The following is a 16,279-nucleotide window of genomic DNA, read 5'->3' as shown; positions in this document are numbered from 1 at the left end:
CACCCCTCTCCTGCTGACAGCTGTGACGAGAAAGTCATGGGGCCTGCCACTTTTAGGAGCCCGAATCTATGGGCCTTACTAGCTAGAAATCTGGAATGGAGACTCCACACCAGCTTCCCCACAGGCAGTCAGAGTGCTAACCTGCGCAGGTGGGGAGAGAAGCTGGAACTTAGGGAGACCAGCCAGGGAAGAACATGGCACACTGAGGTCTGGCTCAGCTCCTCGGCGTGTCCTACTGGTTTCCAGACTCACCAGGCCCCACACTGGCCCAGGATCTGTTTCTTCTCCTCTGTTCTCTTTGCTATAGAGGACACCGTGGGCTATCCAGCTGCCCCGGCAGGAACCTGGGCATCGTCCTAAACTCCTCCCGCTCCTGCGCGGTCTACTTTCAAGAGGACACATTCAATTCCGAGCTGTCTCAGTTCTCTCGCACAAAGACCATGCCCACACACTCCTTGGACTCCATTCTCACTGCTGCTTGCCTTGGTCCCATCTCTTTTTCCTCCTCCGTTACTAAAAACCCCCAACCTCTCAGCTGGTTTCCCAAATCAGAATCCCCTGCTCCTCCTCCCTTCCTATGCCCCCCTCCCCGTCTTCCACTAGGGTCCGATTTCTCAGGAGCAAAGGTATGCTAGTCATTCTGCTACTAAATGCCCTTGACAGCTTCTGTGAACCCCAAACCTTTCGCAAAGCCTGGCTTTCCCCTCTCCAGACTCCTTCCCATGTCCTTTTGACCTTCAGGCTATAGGAGGTACTTGGTTGATCTGTCTCATCACCATGCTTTTCTTGCATCTTTTTCCCTCTGCACAGAATGCCCTTCCCTCACCTTATGTATTTGGCTAACATGTAATCAGGCTCCAAGACTCAGGTCCAGGCCTCTCCTCCTCAGGAACTTCCCTTGACGTCTCTCGACTTGGCATCAGGGCCCTCCTTGGTGCCTACCCTGACCCAGGGCAAGTCTCCAAAGACAAGACAATTTCATGGCTGTGCACCTGCGTCCAGTCCGTGTTTGTGGCTCATGGGACGGGAACTCCCATGAGGCAGGTCCCATCTCTTTCTTCTCTGTGTCCCCAGTAAACTAGTCCAAGCCTCTCTCAGCAGGTGCTTAAAAGCCAACTGACTTGATAAGAACTAAAGTAAAACCCATGAACCAGTCTTTCTTCCCTTCTCTCTGCTTCCATAGAACACCGGCCCACCACCTGTTGACAGCCTTTTGAGAAGTCTTTGGAAGTCATATCTCTACATTATTTCTGAGCACATGATGCTGCTATGAGGGGTAGATGTGTTTCCCCAACCAACAGACTTCTGCTCGTCTAGGTTTCTCTTCCTTGCAGGACATTAGGGGAATGTCTTTTTTCTTCCTTTGGGCCATCTGAAGGCTTTGCTTGAGAGAAGAGGCAAGAGAGCCGAGGGAAAGGAGGGTATTATGATTGAGAAGCAACCTGGAAATCATGAATCTTTCCCCTGGGATAAGTCACAGTGATGTTTCTGCCAACAACGAGGACAACTGAATTTAGAAACCCCAATCAGCATATCTGGGCCAACAATGTATAACCAGTAGCCTCCACGGGGCATGTTAAGGGGGAAACTCCTATTCCTGTTGTTTCCTACTTCTGTTCGTTATTTTCTCATCGAGTAGCTGATCCCACTCCTGCTTCAGCCTGAGATTAGTCTGAGATCCCTACCCGGAGGGATAGCCAATCTGGGCTTTGGAGCTGACTTACATCTTCGGGATGGTATTTACTATAAAAGGAAAAACAAAGCAAAGCAGGCAGATGATGTTATTCCCCTGAGAGCACAAGCTGGTCTACTTGGGAGAGAACTTTGCGATGATCCCTGGCAGGGTGCTGACCCCAAAACAAAAAGAGGGGCGAGATCAGATCGATGTTCGTGAAAAATTAAAAAAAGAAGAATACTGGGCTGTGAGCTTTATTTCACACTCTTGACCCAAGAGGCCCATTCCTAAGGGACAATTCGTAGCCAGGCCTGGCCAGTTTGTCCAGATGAAAAGGAAGGAATGGATGAACACCGTGTTTCCACAAGGTATGCACAGCTGTTGGCAAGAAAGATGAATTCACACTAAATTAAGCTCAATTATGGCGACTTTTTATTCTTTCCCCAAGGTGCAGGGAGAGGGCTGACACGCATCCTCTGGAGATTTGGAACTCCTCCAAATTCAACTACAGATTCCTTGTTGTTTCTGTAAACCAGGCTTTTAAAAGAACTTTAGAAAAATAGCAATTTACTGATGGTGTCCTCAGGTGGACCAGAAAGTAGCCTAAAAGGGTTGATACTCCTGCCAAAAAACCTGGAAAAAACATGGAAGAAGGGGATGTGGATCTGAGGGCAAGAGCTGGCTCTTTTTAGAAGCGCTTCATTTGATTTCATATTTCATTTCTCAGAAAGTATGAATTAATTTGGAAACTTAAACCTGTGTCTGCTCTCGGACTTGGGAACCAAATGAGAAACTCTTGAGCTGGGCCTGGTGAGGGCTGCCTCCTGGGCACTGTCCTGGGAGGCCACCCTGTACAGGCTTCACTGACAGAGTTGCCATCTCGAGAAGACATCTCCAGGCACCACTAGGGGGCTGCCTTCGGCCCCCCCACATTCTGGGAGGCCGCTGTTTCAGGTGTGGACGTTTCTATGATTTGACCTATCAGCTGAACTACAAACACACTTTTCCCACAAATACAACTCTCCGTTGTTTCTGCTGCCTTCTTTCAAATATGTTTTGCCCTCTAATTTGCTACAGACTTTATATTTTGAATCCTGATCCAGTTCTTTGGGAAAAGGACAGTTTGCTAGGTCAGCAGAAGGTGGGTGTATATAGAGTCTTCTGTTTTACCTGGTCACCAAATCCCTTGGGCCTATAAAGAAAATCTTGGATGTAAGAGCTTATCTGTGTCACTTTCTGACTGAAGGATCTCTGAGGAGACAATTCTTATCAATTCTAAAGAAAAGAATAGAAGATGCTTACATAGGGGATATTCCCTGAACTTTGGAATATTTTGGCTTGTATTCTAAAACAGCAATAAGAAGTTTATTCGGGTTTTCTGTCATTATTCTTTTCTCACCTCAAAACAACAGCACATTATGAGCACACCTTTACCTACTTTGGGAGGATGTTGAAGGTATACATTAAAGCTGTAAAAAAGAACGAAAGAATGGATGTACAGAAGGAAGGAAGAAAGAAAAGTAAAAGGAAGAAAGGAAAGAAAGCAGACCTCTGATAACCAGACAGGACCAGCATTCCTCTCTGGGAGATGTCTGTAACCCAGAGAACAACCTTCTTGTAGGACCCTCCTTGCCCGTGAACACAAGGGCCAAGGCCTCCTTCCCATAGTCACCGATTAGAACCACACGTACACTTTCTTGGAAATGTGCTGCCCGGACACTCCACTAGGCCTAGGAAGAAGCTAGTCCAGAGGAACGACTGGCCCGGCCTCCTGGGGTCCCTCGGGTACTTGGGGGGTCCCCATGACAGATGTCCTACAGGCTTACCTAAAACATGGCTGAGGCTCATTGGTTACCCATCACCTGGGGCCCAGCTGCTAGAGCACAGAACCATACAGCATGAACTCAGAAATGAGTTTTGCTAGGTCTCCAAAATTATGACACATTCCCTCGAAAACTGTGAAAGAGAAAGAGGACACACATCCCCTCCATGCCAAAATGAGCCATTGTTTGTGCTGTCTGTTAAACACCTTTAAAGACCCACTTGTATCAGCGGAGGAAAGCATCAAGACACATCCCACTCACTCTGGGCACTCACCATGGGATGGGGGTGGCATGGGAGCAAACGGGCCTGCCGCTGAGGGAGAGGAATGTTCAAGGAAGGCACCAGGGAAGGAACTTCCGGCAGCTTTGTGCCCCTAATGGACAGGCTCCCTGCGTCAGCCTGGTGGTCTCACACAACTGGCCCCTGGGTGGTCATGGGTGTCTCTCTGTGCCACGCTTCCATGGCGGGGAAGGGACTTGGTGGAGAGACTCCTACATCAACACAGCCTTCTCGAGGGAAAGGTTGGAGACAGCCAGTCCTCAGGACTCTGGATGCCAGCAAAGAGGGCCGCTCTCAGAGCCCCCCTGCAGTATTGTACTCCCAGAAGCAAAGCTAATTACTGTTTCTCCATCTAAATCTGTTATTCCTGGGTCTCTGACGAGCATCTTTCCCCGAGGACTTCCCAGACTTTGAACAACTTGGCGTCTAAAAATACAAAACGCACGTATCCTCTTTGAACCCGTCGAGGGTAATTTGGCAATCTCTGTCTCCTGATGAGTAGCTTAAGAAGAGGCTAGATTTACAGGGCAATGTACAAACATTTATTTATGCTGCACGAGAAGGCCTTTATCACTGTACGCGAAGCTGTTCTCAGGCTTAACACCCTGACATAGATTCTCAGTGGTACTGTGTTCACGTTCCTTAAACAGGTGCAGAGGAAAGGGTTTAAAAGTTTCTTTGCATATCAAAAGAAAAGGGAGAGAGAAAGGAAGCACGACTACCATTCTGCATTAGGAGAGACTTAAAAGAAAGAGCCTGTGGTTTGTGTTGCTGAATTATTGACAGTTCCCTGGCCACAGCCAATGAGGTAGAAGGCTGGAGGAGCTCAGCGCCTTTCCAAACAGGACAGGCTGAGCAATGTACGTGCACAGGAGATCCTACCGCCGGTAGCGGTGACTCATTTAATTGCCTGCAAGTCACTGCATTTAAAAAAAAAAAAAAAAAAGAAGAGCGTTGACCTCTCCTGCTCTGGTTCCTGCATCCCAGGTTTTGTTTGGCAAGATACCCTGGAAGGGGAATCGGAGCCCTTTCCGCCAGGGTGGACCCTGGAGCTCTGCAAGGGCTGGGTCAAATGCACGAGTCTGGGGAGGGGGCTGGGCTCCTCTCTTGCTGACTACCTACCTCTCTTTTCACCCTTCTGACTCTAAATAAAGGGACAGATTCTGTTCCCAGTGGTTTCTCGTTCGTCACTCACCTTTCATACCACTACCTTCTTCTTGGAATGTGTTACGAGCAGTGTTCTGATCTTCTAAGTGTTCACTCCCACCACTTCCTGAAGAGGCTACACTGCTTTGTGGAGACAGGGGGGCATGATCGGATGGGAGGCACTGGGGTCCTCTAGCTCGTAAGTCCTCATGAGACATCCATCCGTGGCCTAGAGGCTGGTTTGGCACATTCATGGGTGGGGTAAGGGACACAGATCGTTTCAAAGGGCTGTGGTGTGCCTGGCCTGAGAGAACTGGAAAAAAAAAATAAAATGAAATAGGTTATTCCCCCCCCTTTAGTCTGGGCCACAGAGCACCCACAATACCTTTTAACCCTGAGAAATGACGCTAACTATCTGTGGTCCCCGCAGGCTGAATACAGGCCTGGCAGGGGCCTTCCCTTCAGGGGGTTCAAAGGGATGCATCTGCACCTCTTAGTGGGTTGGGTTTCCCCAAAGAGGCTAAACCTACAGGCCCCACCCATCTGGCCTTCACCTCTGTGGGTCCGGATCTGGTTTTCATTCTAACTCTAGAAATCAGGATCTGTGGCAGGAGGCCTATAAATCAGGTAAGGCTTGACAGCCTGGCAAAGTAGCCATGGGCCAAGAGTGAAGAGAACATGGGCTGGACATTCTCTCTCTCTCTTTTTTTTTTTGGGAAACACATAGAACCCGACATTACCCATGTCATTAGGGGTGGACTCCTTGAAGGGTAGGCAGGCTGGTCACCGTTTGGGATCTTGGCTGGGCTGGACGAGAAGGTGGACTAGGCCTGGCAGCCAGGAAGCAGGGGAGCCTCTCAGTTCTGGAGGGGTGTGGGTTCCTGGGGGGCCGCAGGGTGCACACAGACCTCAGGGTGTGTGAGGGACACAGGCAGCTGTGTGTGAAAGGGCCGATTCTTTCCCCAGCTTCACAGGTTAATGCCAAACTTCACACTGACAACACTGCCAGGTAACAAGGCCTTCATTCAGAAGCCGGTGGGTCACCCAAATCAATGCCCGGGGAGCCGGCGTTACCCTCGGTTGGTTTTTCTGGGCGTTTAAGTAACTTTACAAAATAAGTCTATTCATAAGAGTCTCTGAGGCCCGCTTCCTGACAGGTCTGGGGTATTTTGACTGCAGCCACGCTCACATGGAATTGAGCCACATGCATTTTTAAACATTTTTCAGGGAAGCCATTAAGTTCCATCTCGGGCCTTATCCCTTACAGTGAGGTTTTGCTCTCCCAGGCCCGGACAAGCTCTTCCTGGCTGGTGTGAACCTGTGTTTTTTAGTAAGCAGAGCTGACACCACAGTGTAAGAAGCACCCACACCACAAAGACCTGGGCAGCAGACTACCTTGCCCCCACTTCAAAGAGAAAGGCCAGAGCCAAAAGGCTGGGTGCTTCCAGAAAGCATATTTGGGGGCAGTGGTGGTGTGGGAAGGTAGTTCATGGTCAGCTGGCTTCAACCAGGCCTTGAGAGCAATGGGGTGACATCTCTGTTGTCAATGTTTCCTTCCATGTGGCTTCACGTGGCCAGAAGGGAGACAACTTGTGCAAAAGAGGGACAGCCTGAAAGGCGAGAAGCTTCTTCATTAGCAGAACAGGGAGGCAAAAAGGGAGCTGCCTGAGTTTACCATTTGTAACCTGAGAGATTCCCACCTGAGGCAGATTCTATCAAAGGCAAGGAATTATCACTGGACTTTAAAAAAAATGCAAAGGGAACTTTGTTTAAAAAAATTTTTTTGACCCTAACAATCTGAAACAGCTTGCCTTTCCACTAAATAGGCTAGGGAAGAAACTATTGAAAAAGGTTCCCTGGAAAACGCAATCCTACCTGGTTGGATCAGAATTACCAAGAGAAAAAGAAAAGAAAAAAAAAAAGCAAAAAGGAAAAAAGTAAATAAAAAGGAAGCAGCAGCAAAAATGAAGAGAGAAGCCAATAGGAAAAAAAAAAAAAAAAAAAAGCCAGACATCCAGAAAATCCATTTCATGCCTGTCTAAGTATTTATATAAAATTGGGCAGACTTGTTGAGGGCTCACTGAGTGCTGGAACAGTCCAGCTTAGACATCTTAGCTTTCTGATACCTTGGCAACTGTTTCAGACTATCTAACTGGTTGATGCTCCGACCAGGTGTGCCTCAAGTGGAAATGGGGTTCCTCTTCACAGCAGGATTAGAGGTAAACCCCACACCACAAAAACAGGCTAAAGAGAGACACCCAGCTTTGAACTGGAAGAACCCTTAGGACCTAGCTTGGTTAGAGGTAACAAGTGAACTTGTATGTAATCAGGGGTGGGCACACCACTAAGAGAATCCCCTTCTTTGGGTGCTGACAGCGATACCCCAAATATGTAGGAGTTGAATTCCATTTCTGGATGGAATCCATTTGCAACTTTCCACCTAAATTTTTCTTAAATGCCATGCTACCTCCCCATCGATGGGCATCCTTGGGGAGGCGTGTCGATCGATATCTGAGGATTCTACCAGTTATTGAGAATGGAACAAGATCGTTACCTAACTTAGTGGGACTTATCGGGTTTTACTCATAGATAACTACACCCATGTCTTCATGTATCTCTGAGTTTGACTGACATCCAGGGAACATGGCATCCACTTGGCCTCTGCCTCTAATAAAAAATCAATTATAGCCGAGGGAAAACCAGGGCTTTTCCCCAGTGACTTTCTACTGAAGGCCCACCCTGTCTGCATCATAAAGATTCCCGCAGCTGGCACCCAAACAGCAAGGTCTCCTTAGGAGTCAACCTCCTATAGCAACCAAGCAAAATGCCTCACACACAGCTTCCGATTTACAGAGATGGCCGTGTGTTTAGATCCAGGCATGGGACCCACCCCAGTAAGAGTGAAGTCATGCTGGGCAAATGCCTCATTTCTCCAAAGAGAACCAGGCCCAGAGGCAAGACCAGCTCGTCTTCCAGTGTGAAGGAGACAGAAGCAGGTGACAGGTGACCTGTCCAATGTGCCATTCTGGGGCAAAGACAATTCTTCAGGTAGAGATAGTAGGTAGAGGCTTGTACCACAAGGCCAATTTTAGGGTTACTTCATGTTCGGCACAAAATGGCAGAGGCAATGATCAATGCCATGGGCAGCATGTAGGCCTCACCGCTGTGGCATGAATGAGGTGGCCAGAGGCACAGCACTGATGGTCGTCCCTTCACTCCATTTTTTTTTTAACCAAAGAATTCTTCTGATGTGGTGATAAATAGAGGAAAAATGGATATTCAAGCAAAAGTAAATACCTAAATAAAAAATTCCTTTTTCCTGTGAGTAGAGAGGCAGAGCAGTGAAAATAGTCTTCTGGTAGCTGTCCCAAAATGACTCTAGCTAGAGGCAGACCTTTAGAATGACAACAGTCAATGTTTCATTCAGACTTAAGCTGCCCCTGGGTATCCGAACCCTGAAGAATTAAGTACACCTTGGGGAAAAAAAAAAATCTCAATATAGATTAGAAATCAGCAGGTTCCGGCAGAATCGAAGTCCTGAATTTATATTGCATTCGTGACTTTAGAATAGTGGGAGTTGGAGGGACAGCGTGTTTCTGGATGGATTTATTATATTGAAAATCCTACTAAAAATTACTCAGGGAACAAAGGTTGCGCCTCTTTTGCCCTTAAAAAACTGAAGCTAAAACTTAATATAGTGTAGAGTATAAATTCAATATTGTTTATTATTTTTAGAAGGAAATAGAGGTTCAATATTGCTTACGTCTTCTTAAAGGAAATTTCAGGAATGTCCACATATTCACGTATGTACACATAGGTTGGCCAATAGAATATTGTGATTTAGGGGGCATTTATAAATTCAAGTGAACCAAAAATAAATAACAAATACTGAATAAGTCTAGTTGAAATATGGGGGGAAAAAACAGCTAAAAATAATCTTGTTATAGCCATGGAGCCGTGTGATACAGGTTGAGAGGGTCTTATAATCTGGCAATAAACTCTGCCATATCATTCTTGGCTAGCCAATTTCTCTGACCTTATTTAAACTTATGATTTCTTTTTCATCTCAAAACATCTTTAAGGAGACTCCTGTCAATGCCTTTTTAGAGGAAAAGACCATACCTGACCCTGGGACCTATTCTTTTAAGTATTTTCTTAAAAGCCTGGAAATCAGATTTTTTAACCCCTTTCCTTTGACCAAACTTGACTTCAGCTCAATTTCAGCTCAAAATTCAGTGACAGGCTTTTGGGGACAGACTCTTTTAAGAAAATTAGGAATAACTGCTTTTTCTGCTTTCTAATGTGACAAATAATAGGGTTTGCAGAAAGAGGAAGTTTGGAGGTACTGGCCCACGAGCTCTTTGGTTCACCGTTAGGTTAAGCATTATACCTCACCGTGGAGCAGAGAAGAGATCCCCACAAGCAAACAGTACAGATAATTGGACTCCACTGTCAGCGAAACTTTATCCTCACAAACTTTAATGGACATCTTTCAAAGATACATTGCATACTTCCCTGTCCTCCTGAAGCTTATGCATTGAATGCAATTTCTGCTTTAAAAATTATTGTTAGGAGCCTAGATTCATAATGTTTCAGAGCTGGAAGCCCCCTGAAAGGTAATTCAAGAATTCCTAAGTCATGAGCTCTGGGCCCCTGGGGAATGAAATTCCCTTAAAATCCCTGTGTGCACCACACTTTGCTCATGAATGAAATACTGTGTTGCAAATAATCTTTATATATAGGCAGAGTATGAACATTAATAAAAGACAAATTAATTTACATGTTGCTGAGTTCATAGCTCTTTTGGTCCCTTTTTTCTATCAGCAGATTCAGGGTACAATTCTTGCTTTTTGGGGACCCCTATTTTTTTATATATTAACAACGGAGCCCCAAATTCAACAAATGGTAGAGATAACTGCTATTCTCTGTTTTGCTGACCGAGGTTTTCATGGGCAGTAAAGGCAGCCTTGGGCACTGTCGTGCTCGAAGTCCCTGGCATGTCTTTCATCGTCAGGATATTCCTTCCAGTCCTGTCCACCAGCACTCTGCGTTGCTACTACTATGTGTTTTCACCTCCTTATAGTCTTAACATTTCGTTCTAGAGTTTATAATCTAGAAGCTGACTTCTTTTTGTATAAGGGCAGTAAGTGTTCCCATATTCCTAATCACGCCCTCTTTCCTCAAACCAAATAGCTTGATTTCTCAACCCAAACTTGAGTTCTGTCTCGTCACATCCCTAAGAGTTCAGACGGGATTGGAAATCTTAATCTTTTTTACTCCTCAGGCAGTCTCTCAATTTATAATTCAACAAGCTGCCCTTCTCACAGGAAAACATGTACTTCCTCAAAATTTCCAAATTCTAGATGCTCACGGGATAAAACTTGACAAAATTGCGAGTAAACTTGACAAAAATAACTCATTCTAATTTAGGGATTTGAAGAAGTAGAACGAGGAAACCAAACATCAGCACATGATTTTAAAATATTAACTTCAAAGTTTTTTCCTAAATTAAAACATCCTAGGCTATTCCCTACTCTCAGGATACACGCTGGGCATGTCAACACACTATGACAAAGCCTAGGAATATTCTACATGTGAGCTGCTAATGGTGTAACTTTAACAGTGTCTATTAGACCTACTCCCCAAAGAAATTCAGAGTATCCACAGAACCTTTGCTGTATACAGCAATTTACTGTATACAGCAATCATATAATTCTTACATTTTGCTATAGGAGATGGGTTTGATACTAGACTAGTTTAAAGGAGAAAAAACTCAACCCACTGCCAGCTACAAAATAGCTTCAATTATTGTTTCAAAGTTACTGGGGGAGCAATTCTGATCATTTCTTTAGATTTAAGGCCTGCTTCTCAGGCATTTTTCAGGTGCCATCCAAGAATTTCTCGAGAGTGCTTTCAGGGCATCTAAGGAACTGCTACTAAAGGCTTTCCATTTTCAAAGAGTAGAGTTCTGTTAACATCACTTGTTTGAATGATTCCAGGCATTTGCTTAAGGGGAAAAAAAAAAAAAAAGCCAGCATTTTCGAGGCTCAGTGGTGAAATGATACCAGAGCCTGGATTCCTCTTCTTTAGTTGGTTTTGTGGGGCCACAACCCGTAACCCGAGGCCCTGTAGTGGGAATCTTTGGGGAAGAAAAGATTAATAGTACTGCAAGAATACATTAAAAAACCAAACCAAACAAAAACAAAACCAGAGTGTTTGATCAGTGACATCATGCAAAAGAAGACAAAATAACACCACTCACATTTACAGCCAAGTACAGATTGGTGTAAAAGGAGGGGGAAGGGGTTATTAATTACTCAGGTTAAAATTAACATGCTCTGCCATCATTGCTTCAGGGAACAAACTGAAAGCCCATCTAGAAGGTTTCATGCCTCAACTCTGCATGCTTGCTCTCTGCTTCTTGTTGAAAGGTTTGGAAAACCAGTGCTTACAACATCTGGACACCAGAAGATGATTCCCCCAAAACAGCTTCAGACTCCACCTCATTCTGGGGGAAGGGGAGAGAACAGGCTACAAAGCAAAGACGTGGTCGGTGGATGGGGTGTTCCCGAGGAGCCCAAAGGGGAAGCCACACACTCTCAGGAAAGAGAAAATATACATTTGCTTAAGCAACAAAACAAATGGAGAGTCTGAAAGAAGAGAAAGTCGCAAAGAACATCGCGACGAGGTTGACAAATACACAGTGCCAAACCTCTTTTTCCCTATTAAATCTCATTTTCATACAGCATTGAAACAAAAGCATTCTGATGCAGGGAAAAGCACCTGGAGAGGCTTTTTCAATAACGCGAGTCCTTGTCTCTGATGTCAGCTCTTATTACTCTCCGGTCGGCTCAGCCTTTGGGCAGAGGAAAGATGTATGTTTCTGCCTTCACGCTATCACTTAAACATTTGGGCTTTTAAGAAGTAAATTAGGATGTTTCTGGCAGACTTTTATTGCTGCATTAATCTCTGGTACATTTCATTTGTCCTCTTTTGTCAGTTTCTATAATGGCAAAACTGGGTGTCATCCAGTAGAAAATCTATTTTAGATAACGGCTATTTGACTTTGTATTGTCATTATTTACGAAATAAGCTAGACAAGAAGCCAATATAGACATTTTATAGAAATTGGTTGAGTCTCACTCACAAGCTTAACTTCAAATCAAGCAGTCCTAAAAGGAAACTGCCCAAATCCTCTCATTCCATTCCATCAAAACCAATGACATCAACTATGGAAGTAATCTGACACCACGGAAGCAGATGTTGAAGCCAATTCAAGGGACAGCGGGATCAACCCAGCCACTTCTGAAGTTGAGTTAACTTCTACTTTCCTGCATTTTGTTTCTTTTCCTATCTATATACCTACACACGTTCAACCCTGAGGCTTGTCCATGGAATTTCTACCCACATAGAGACTTGAAGAGATGAAATCCAGAAAAGAATTTAGACAGAGACACAGAATTGGAATCATTTTGTTGATGACACCAAGTAGAGTAAATAATTGAGTCAAGCCAGTGGCCAGGAGTGGATTTAAGAGGGCATGTTCTTTTTCATTTTCCACCGTATCCATAAAAATGCCCCAGTCATTGTGTTTCAGGAAGAAAGTGGAGACACTCAGAAAACTAGATGTTCGATGAAAAAACATCTCTCCTGTCCCTTTCTTAAAAGACAGCTGTCAAATTGTAACTGCTCACATGCCTACCCAGGAGGTCCTTCTTAGCTTTACAAAATGCAATGTCCATCCTGTGTTTAATGACGTTGGGGCTGTTCACTGAGCATGGGTACCAGAAAAGCAATCCTGATATGGAACTGCAAACAGCGGGAATTTCATGATTGAGCAACTCAGACCCTCTCAGAGCATCAGTGCTCCCAAGGCCACAGCAGAGTCGCTGAACAAATAGTCAATGACTTCTACAACCTGACACTGCTAACAAGTCTTCTCCAGAGGAGAAGCAGGTCAATCCCTTGAAACGGGCTCACAAAGGCTATTTTAAAAACCTTGTCTATGAAGGCGAAGTCTGCTGCTGGAACTTCAAGGCTCCCAGATAAGAGGCCGGTATGGCTTGTAAATGTCATGGCTCTCATTAGGCAAGGACTGGAATCATTAGATGCCTAAGTCCTGCCTTCGGGGCTCAGCTCAACCCCAGCCCAATGCACTACCCGTGCCAGGATTTCTCTGGGCGTGAAACTCTGAACTTTGCCTTGATCAAGCAGAAATCTTTTTTCTTCTCTTTCTAGTGCTAGGAGAAGGGTGATAAATAATTAGGATGTATTATGTGGTCCTGACTAATTCTTAACTTAGTTACTTGATAGAAGAATGAGAACTGGAGTTTCTCAGCATTGTGACTCGCGGGGCAATTTACTGATTAGGGAACTGGTTCTTGTTTTCATTAAAGCATTCAATCTAAATGTCAAATGTAATAATACACATAAATGACCATTCAAAAACCCCACAATTTGAGCTTACATGGCTAATTAGATGATTTTTTGTTGTTGTTAATTAAGAGAAATTGGATGGTTTAAGCTCTCCTGGCTTCTTAATTATGTTTGATTGAATTCACCATGTGATTCAAGACAAGCTATCGAGGCTTCACACATCCCAATTCCCACTTTGCTTCACCTTTGGTATCTCCTCAGATTCCAAACTGTCACAGCCAGCTCCGGTGGGTGTTGGAATGTGGTGATATTGGTACTGTGTTTGTAAAATTGATTTACTGTGGCCTGTAATTACACATACAGATTTGAATTTTTGACTCGACACTGCATTTTTCACTTAAACCGTACTGTTCTTCTCTACCCCAGAGAAACAGCATTTACGTAATTGCTCTCAACTCATCTACTTGGGTATTATAAATCAGTCCTGCAATAAAAGACTTCCAGAGACACTGCAGGCACGAGGTTGCTGGCATAATTCAGCCCCCGGGACTGTTCTAGTTTAAGGACAGGAATTGAACAGCATTCATTTCTTATTGGAGATGAGATGGGAAGGGCTATATGGAGACTTTGGATCCCGGGGGGCAGAGAGAAAGAGGCCATAGGGCCATCAGGAGGGCTGGCCAGAACCCAGGCAGCCAGTTCAGATCCATAGGTCCCCTCCCTTTGCTCCTCGCCAACTGTCCCACATACTGTATAACGTTTGTGGGGTCCCCCTCACCTGTCCCACAAACTGTGTGACGTGTTGTCTGTTCTCCTATTCTGTGTCTTATCTGCCGTGGATCCTCCATATTCACAGATTCCATACTTGTGAATTCACTGATCTGCTAAGCTTTATTTGTAGGCCCCCAAATCAACACTTGTCTCATTTTCATGGTCATTCGTGGACGTGCTCAGAGGGGCAACAAATCGGAGTCCCTCATGCACAGACTCCCAACTGAGGCTCTGCCTTCCTGTGTTGGCTTTCATCCTGTAAGCAAGTGGCCTTTTCCAGGCCTGTGTAGGGTCATGGTTTTCTCTCTTTGGTGTTTTTCTTTGGTGATTTTTCTATTTCTGATGGCCCCAAGTGTGGCAGAACTGAGGTGCTCCCTGGTGTTCCTAAGTGCAGGAAGGCTGCAATGTGCCTTACAGAGAGAATACATGTGCTAAATAAGCTTCACTGAAGCATGAGTTATAGTGCTGCTGGCCTTGAGTTCAAGGTTAATGCATCAACAATACATAAGACACAAGATGTCTTTAAACACATATGAAACAAAGTTATGTACTGATCTGCGGATGAAAATGTGAGGCTTGCAGGAACGTCACCCTCTATCTCCCCTAGGAGCAGTGGTTCAGGATTTGCTAATTTAGTGTTCACAGTGGTTTTATAGAATCTAACTACTGCAAATACTAAGAACTCACTGTATGCATATGTTGATACCAACTCTTCATCCAAATGCTGAATACAAACTCCACCTCCCATCCTGGGACATGTTTATCACATTTGCCACATATTTTTTTTTTTTTTTTTTTTTTTTTTTTTCCTTAGGCTAGTGGTTCTTCACCTTGGCTACACAGTCAACCTTGCTGGAGGCTTAAAAAAAAAAAAACCTGATGCCCGGGTTCCATTCCAGACCAAAGAAAGAGACAATCCCTGTAGTGGGTTGGAGCATTTGTACTTTTTAATGCATCTGAGGACCTGTAATAGCTAGCCAGGCTGAGAACTACTATCTTAGGCTATCTTTTGGCCTATGGGTACCCCCAAAGTGGGTCTTTGACATTGCAAACTTCCCCAGGTTGGATGCCATTTCTGCCTGGTCTTAAAAAGATGCCCACAAACAATGGATATCTTGTTTCCTTTTCAAGTGGCTTTTAAAGGACAACATACAAATCTTTGCTTTTCCTACCAAACAAGTCTTGTTTGCTTTGGATTCACATGTAGAATTCTGTTTGGGCTCTTCAGCTCAGGATTTTATCACTCTCGTTCTGCCCTCCAAATAAAATAAATAATATTTTGCTTCCAGAATTCCAACCTGAAGGATACCTGAGGAGAAATTTCTGAAGACTCCTTAGACACATGTTTTTACTCCTGAACAAGAGTGCCTGCTTCTTGCTGTGGCCATTCTGCTCTTGCTGAGTAAGAAGAGAGGATCGGGGTCAGCGGGAGGCCCTCTCTGAACTCTCTAAGTCTGGAAATTTCTGCTGGTGAAAGCAGAAATGATTTACAAACAGCAAAAACTGTGTTCTGACCAGCACGGACACCACCTGGGAGCTCTTTCCTTTTTTTTTTTTCCTCGCAGAAAGGCTGGACTCTCTTGCCTTACCTCACACCTACAGAGAACCACGATCTGATTTAAGATGCCAAGGGATTTGTGTGCATATTTAAGGTTAAGATACACTGCCTATGTACCTAGCTCTGACCTGCTAGCTTGGCACCTGTTCTCTTGATGTTGGGACAGGCATCAACCACACAAAAAGCATCCTGCTAGAATGAGAAAAATTTGGGGTTTGTGTAATAAGTCATATAACCTTTCTGTGCCTCAGTTTCCCCCAATATTAGATATCAAAGGATACAGTGTGGGATTGTTGGGAAAAGGCCATTTAATGTACATAAAAGGGTTTTGGGAAAAAAAGGGGGGTTGCAAAATGTAAAGTGCTACAGAAATACTAGTTATTAGTTGTCAGAGTAAGAAAACCTCAAATGGAAACCAACACTGCTAATGGAAAAATCAACTCAAATTGTTAGCCAATCTAATGACATTCATGGATCTTTTTCAGCATATTATGGACAACATGAAAAATATCTCTGATTATTGATAGTGTTTCACAGATTTACAAGAGATAAATTTCCATCATGGTCTGTCATACCAAAAGGAGTATCTTCCTTGCTCTTTCAGAATTCTTACACTGACAAAATTTTCTCTGCCCTAATCAGAATCCTCT

The 16,279-nt window shown here is 44.5% G+C and overlaps 1 protein-coding gene across 4 annotated transcripts in view; it reads right to left on the bottom strand.

The window, feature by feature from the left end:
• The window catches only part of SAMD4A (sterile alpha motif domain containing 4A), a 208,160-nt gene that overhangs the window by 45,918 nt on the left and 145,963 nt on the right, over positions 1 to 16,279 (bottom strand). For 3 of the 4 annotated variants that reach the window (XM_032344267.1, XM_032344269.1, XM_032344270.1), the window contains one exon: positions 4,974 to 5,237. The exons of the other annotated variant lie outside the window; for it this stretch is intronic. In XM_032344267.1, the coding sequence (XP_032200158.1) occupies positions 4,974 to 5,237 (264 nt within the window). The remainder of the gene's footprint in view (positions 1 to 4,973; positions 5,238 to 16,279) is intronic. 4 annotated transcript variants of the gene reach the window in all.

The sequence above is a fragment of the Mustela erminea genome, chromosome 5 (assembly GCF_009829155.1).
Source record: "Mustela erminea isolate mMusErm1 chromosome 5, mMusErm1.Pri, whole genome shotgun sequence".
NCBI lineage: Eukaryota > Metazoa > Chordata > Mammalia > Carnivora > Mustelidae > Mustela > Mustela erminea.
Note: the sequence above shows the minus strand (reverse complement) of the source record. Positions and strands in the feature narration are given on the sequence as shown.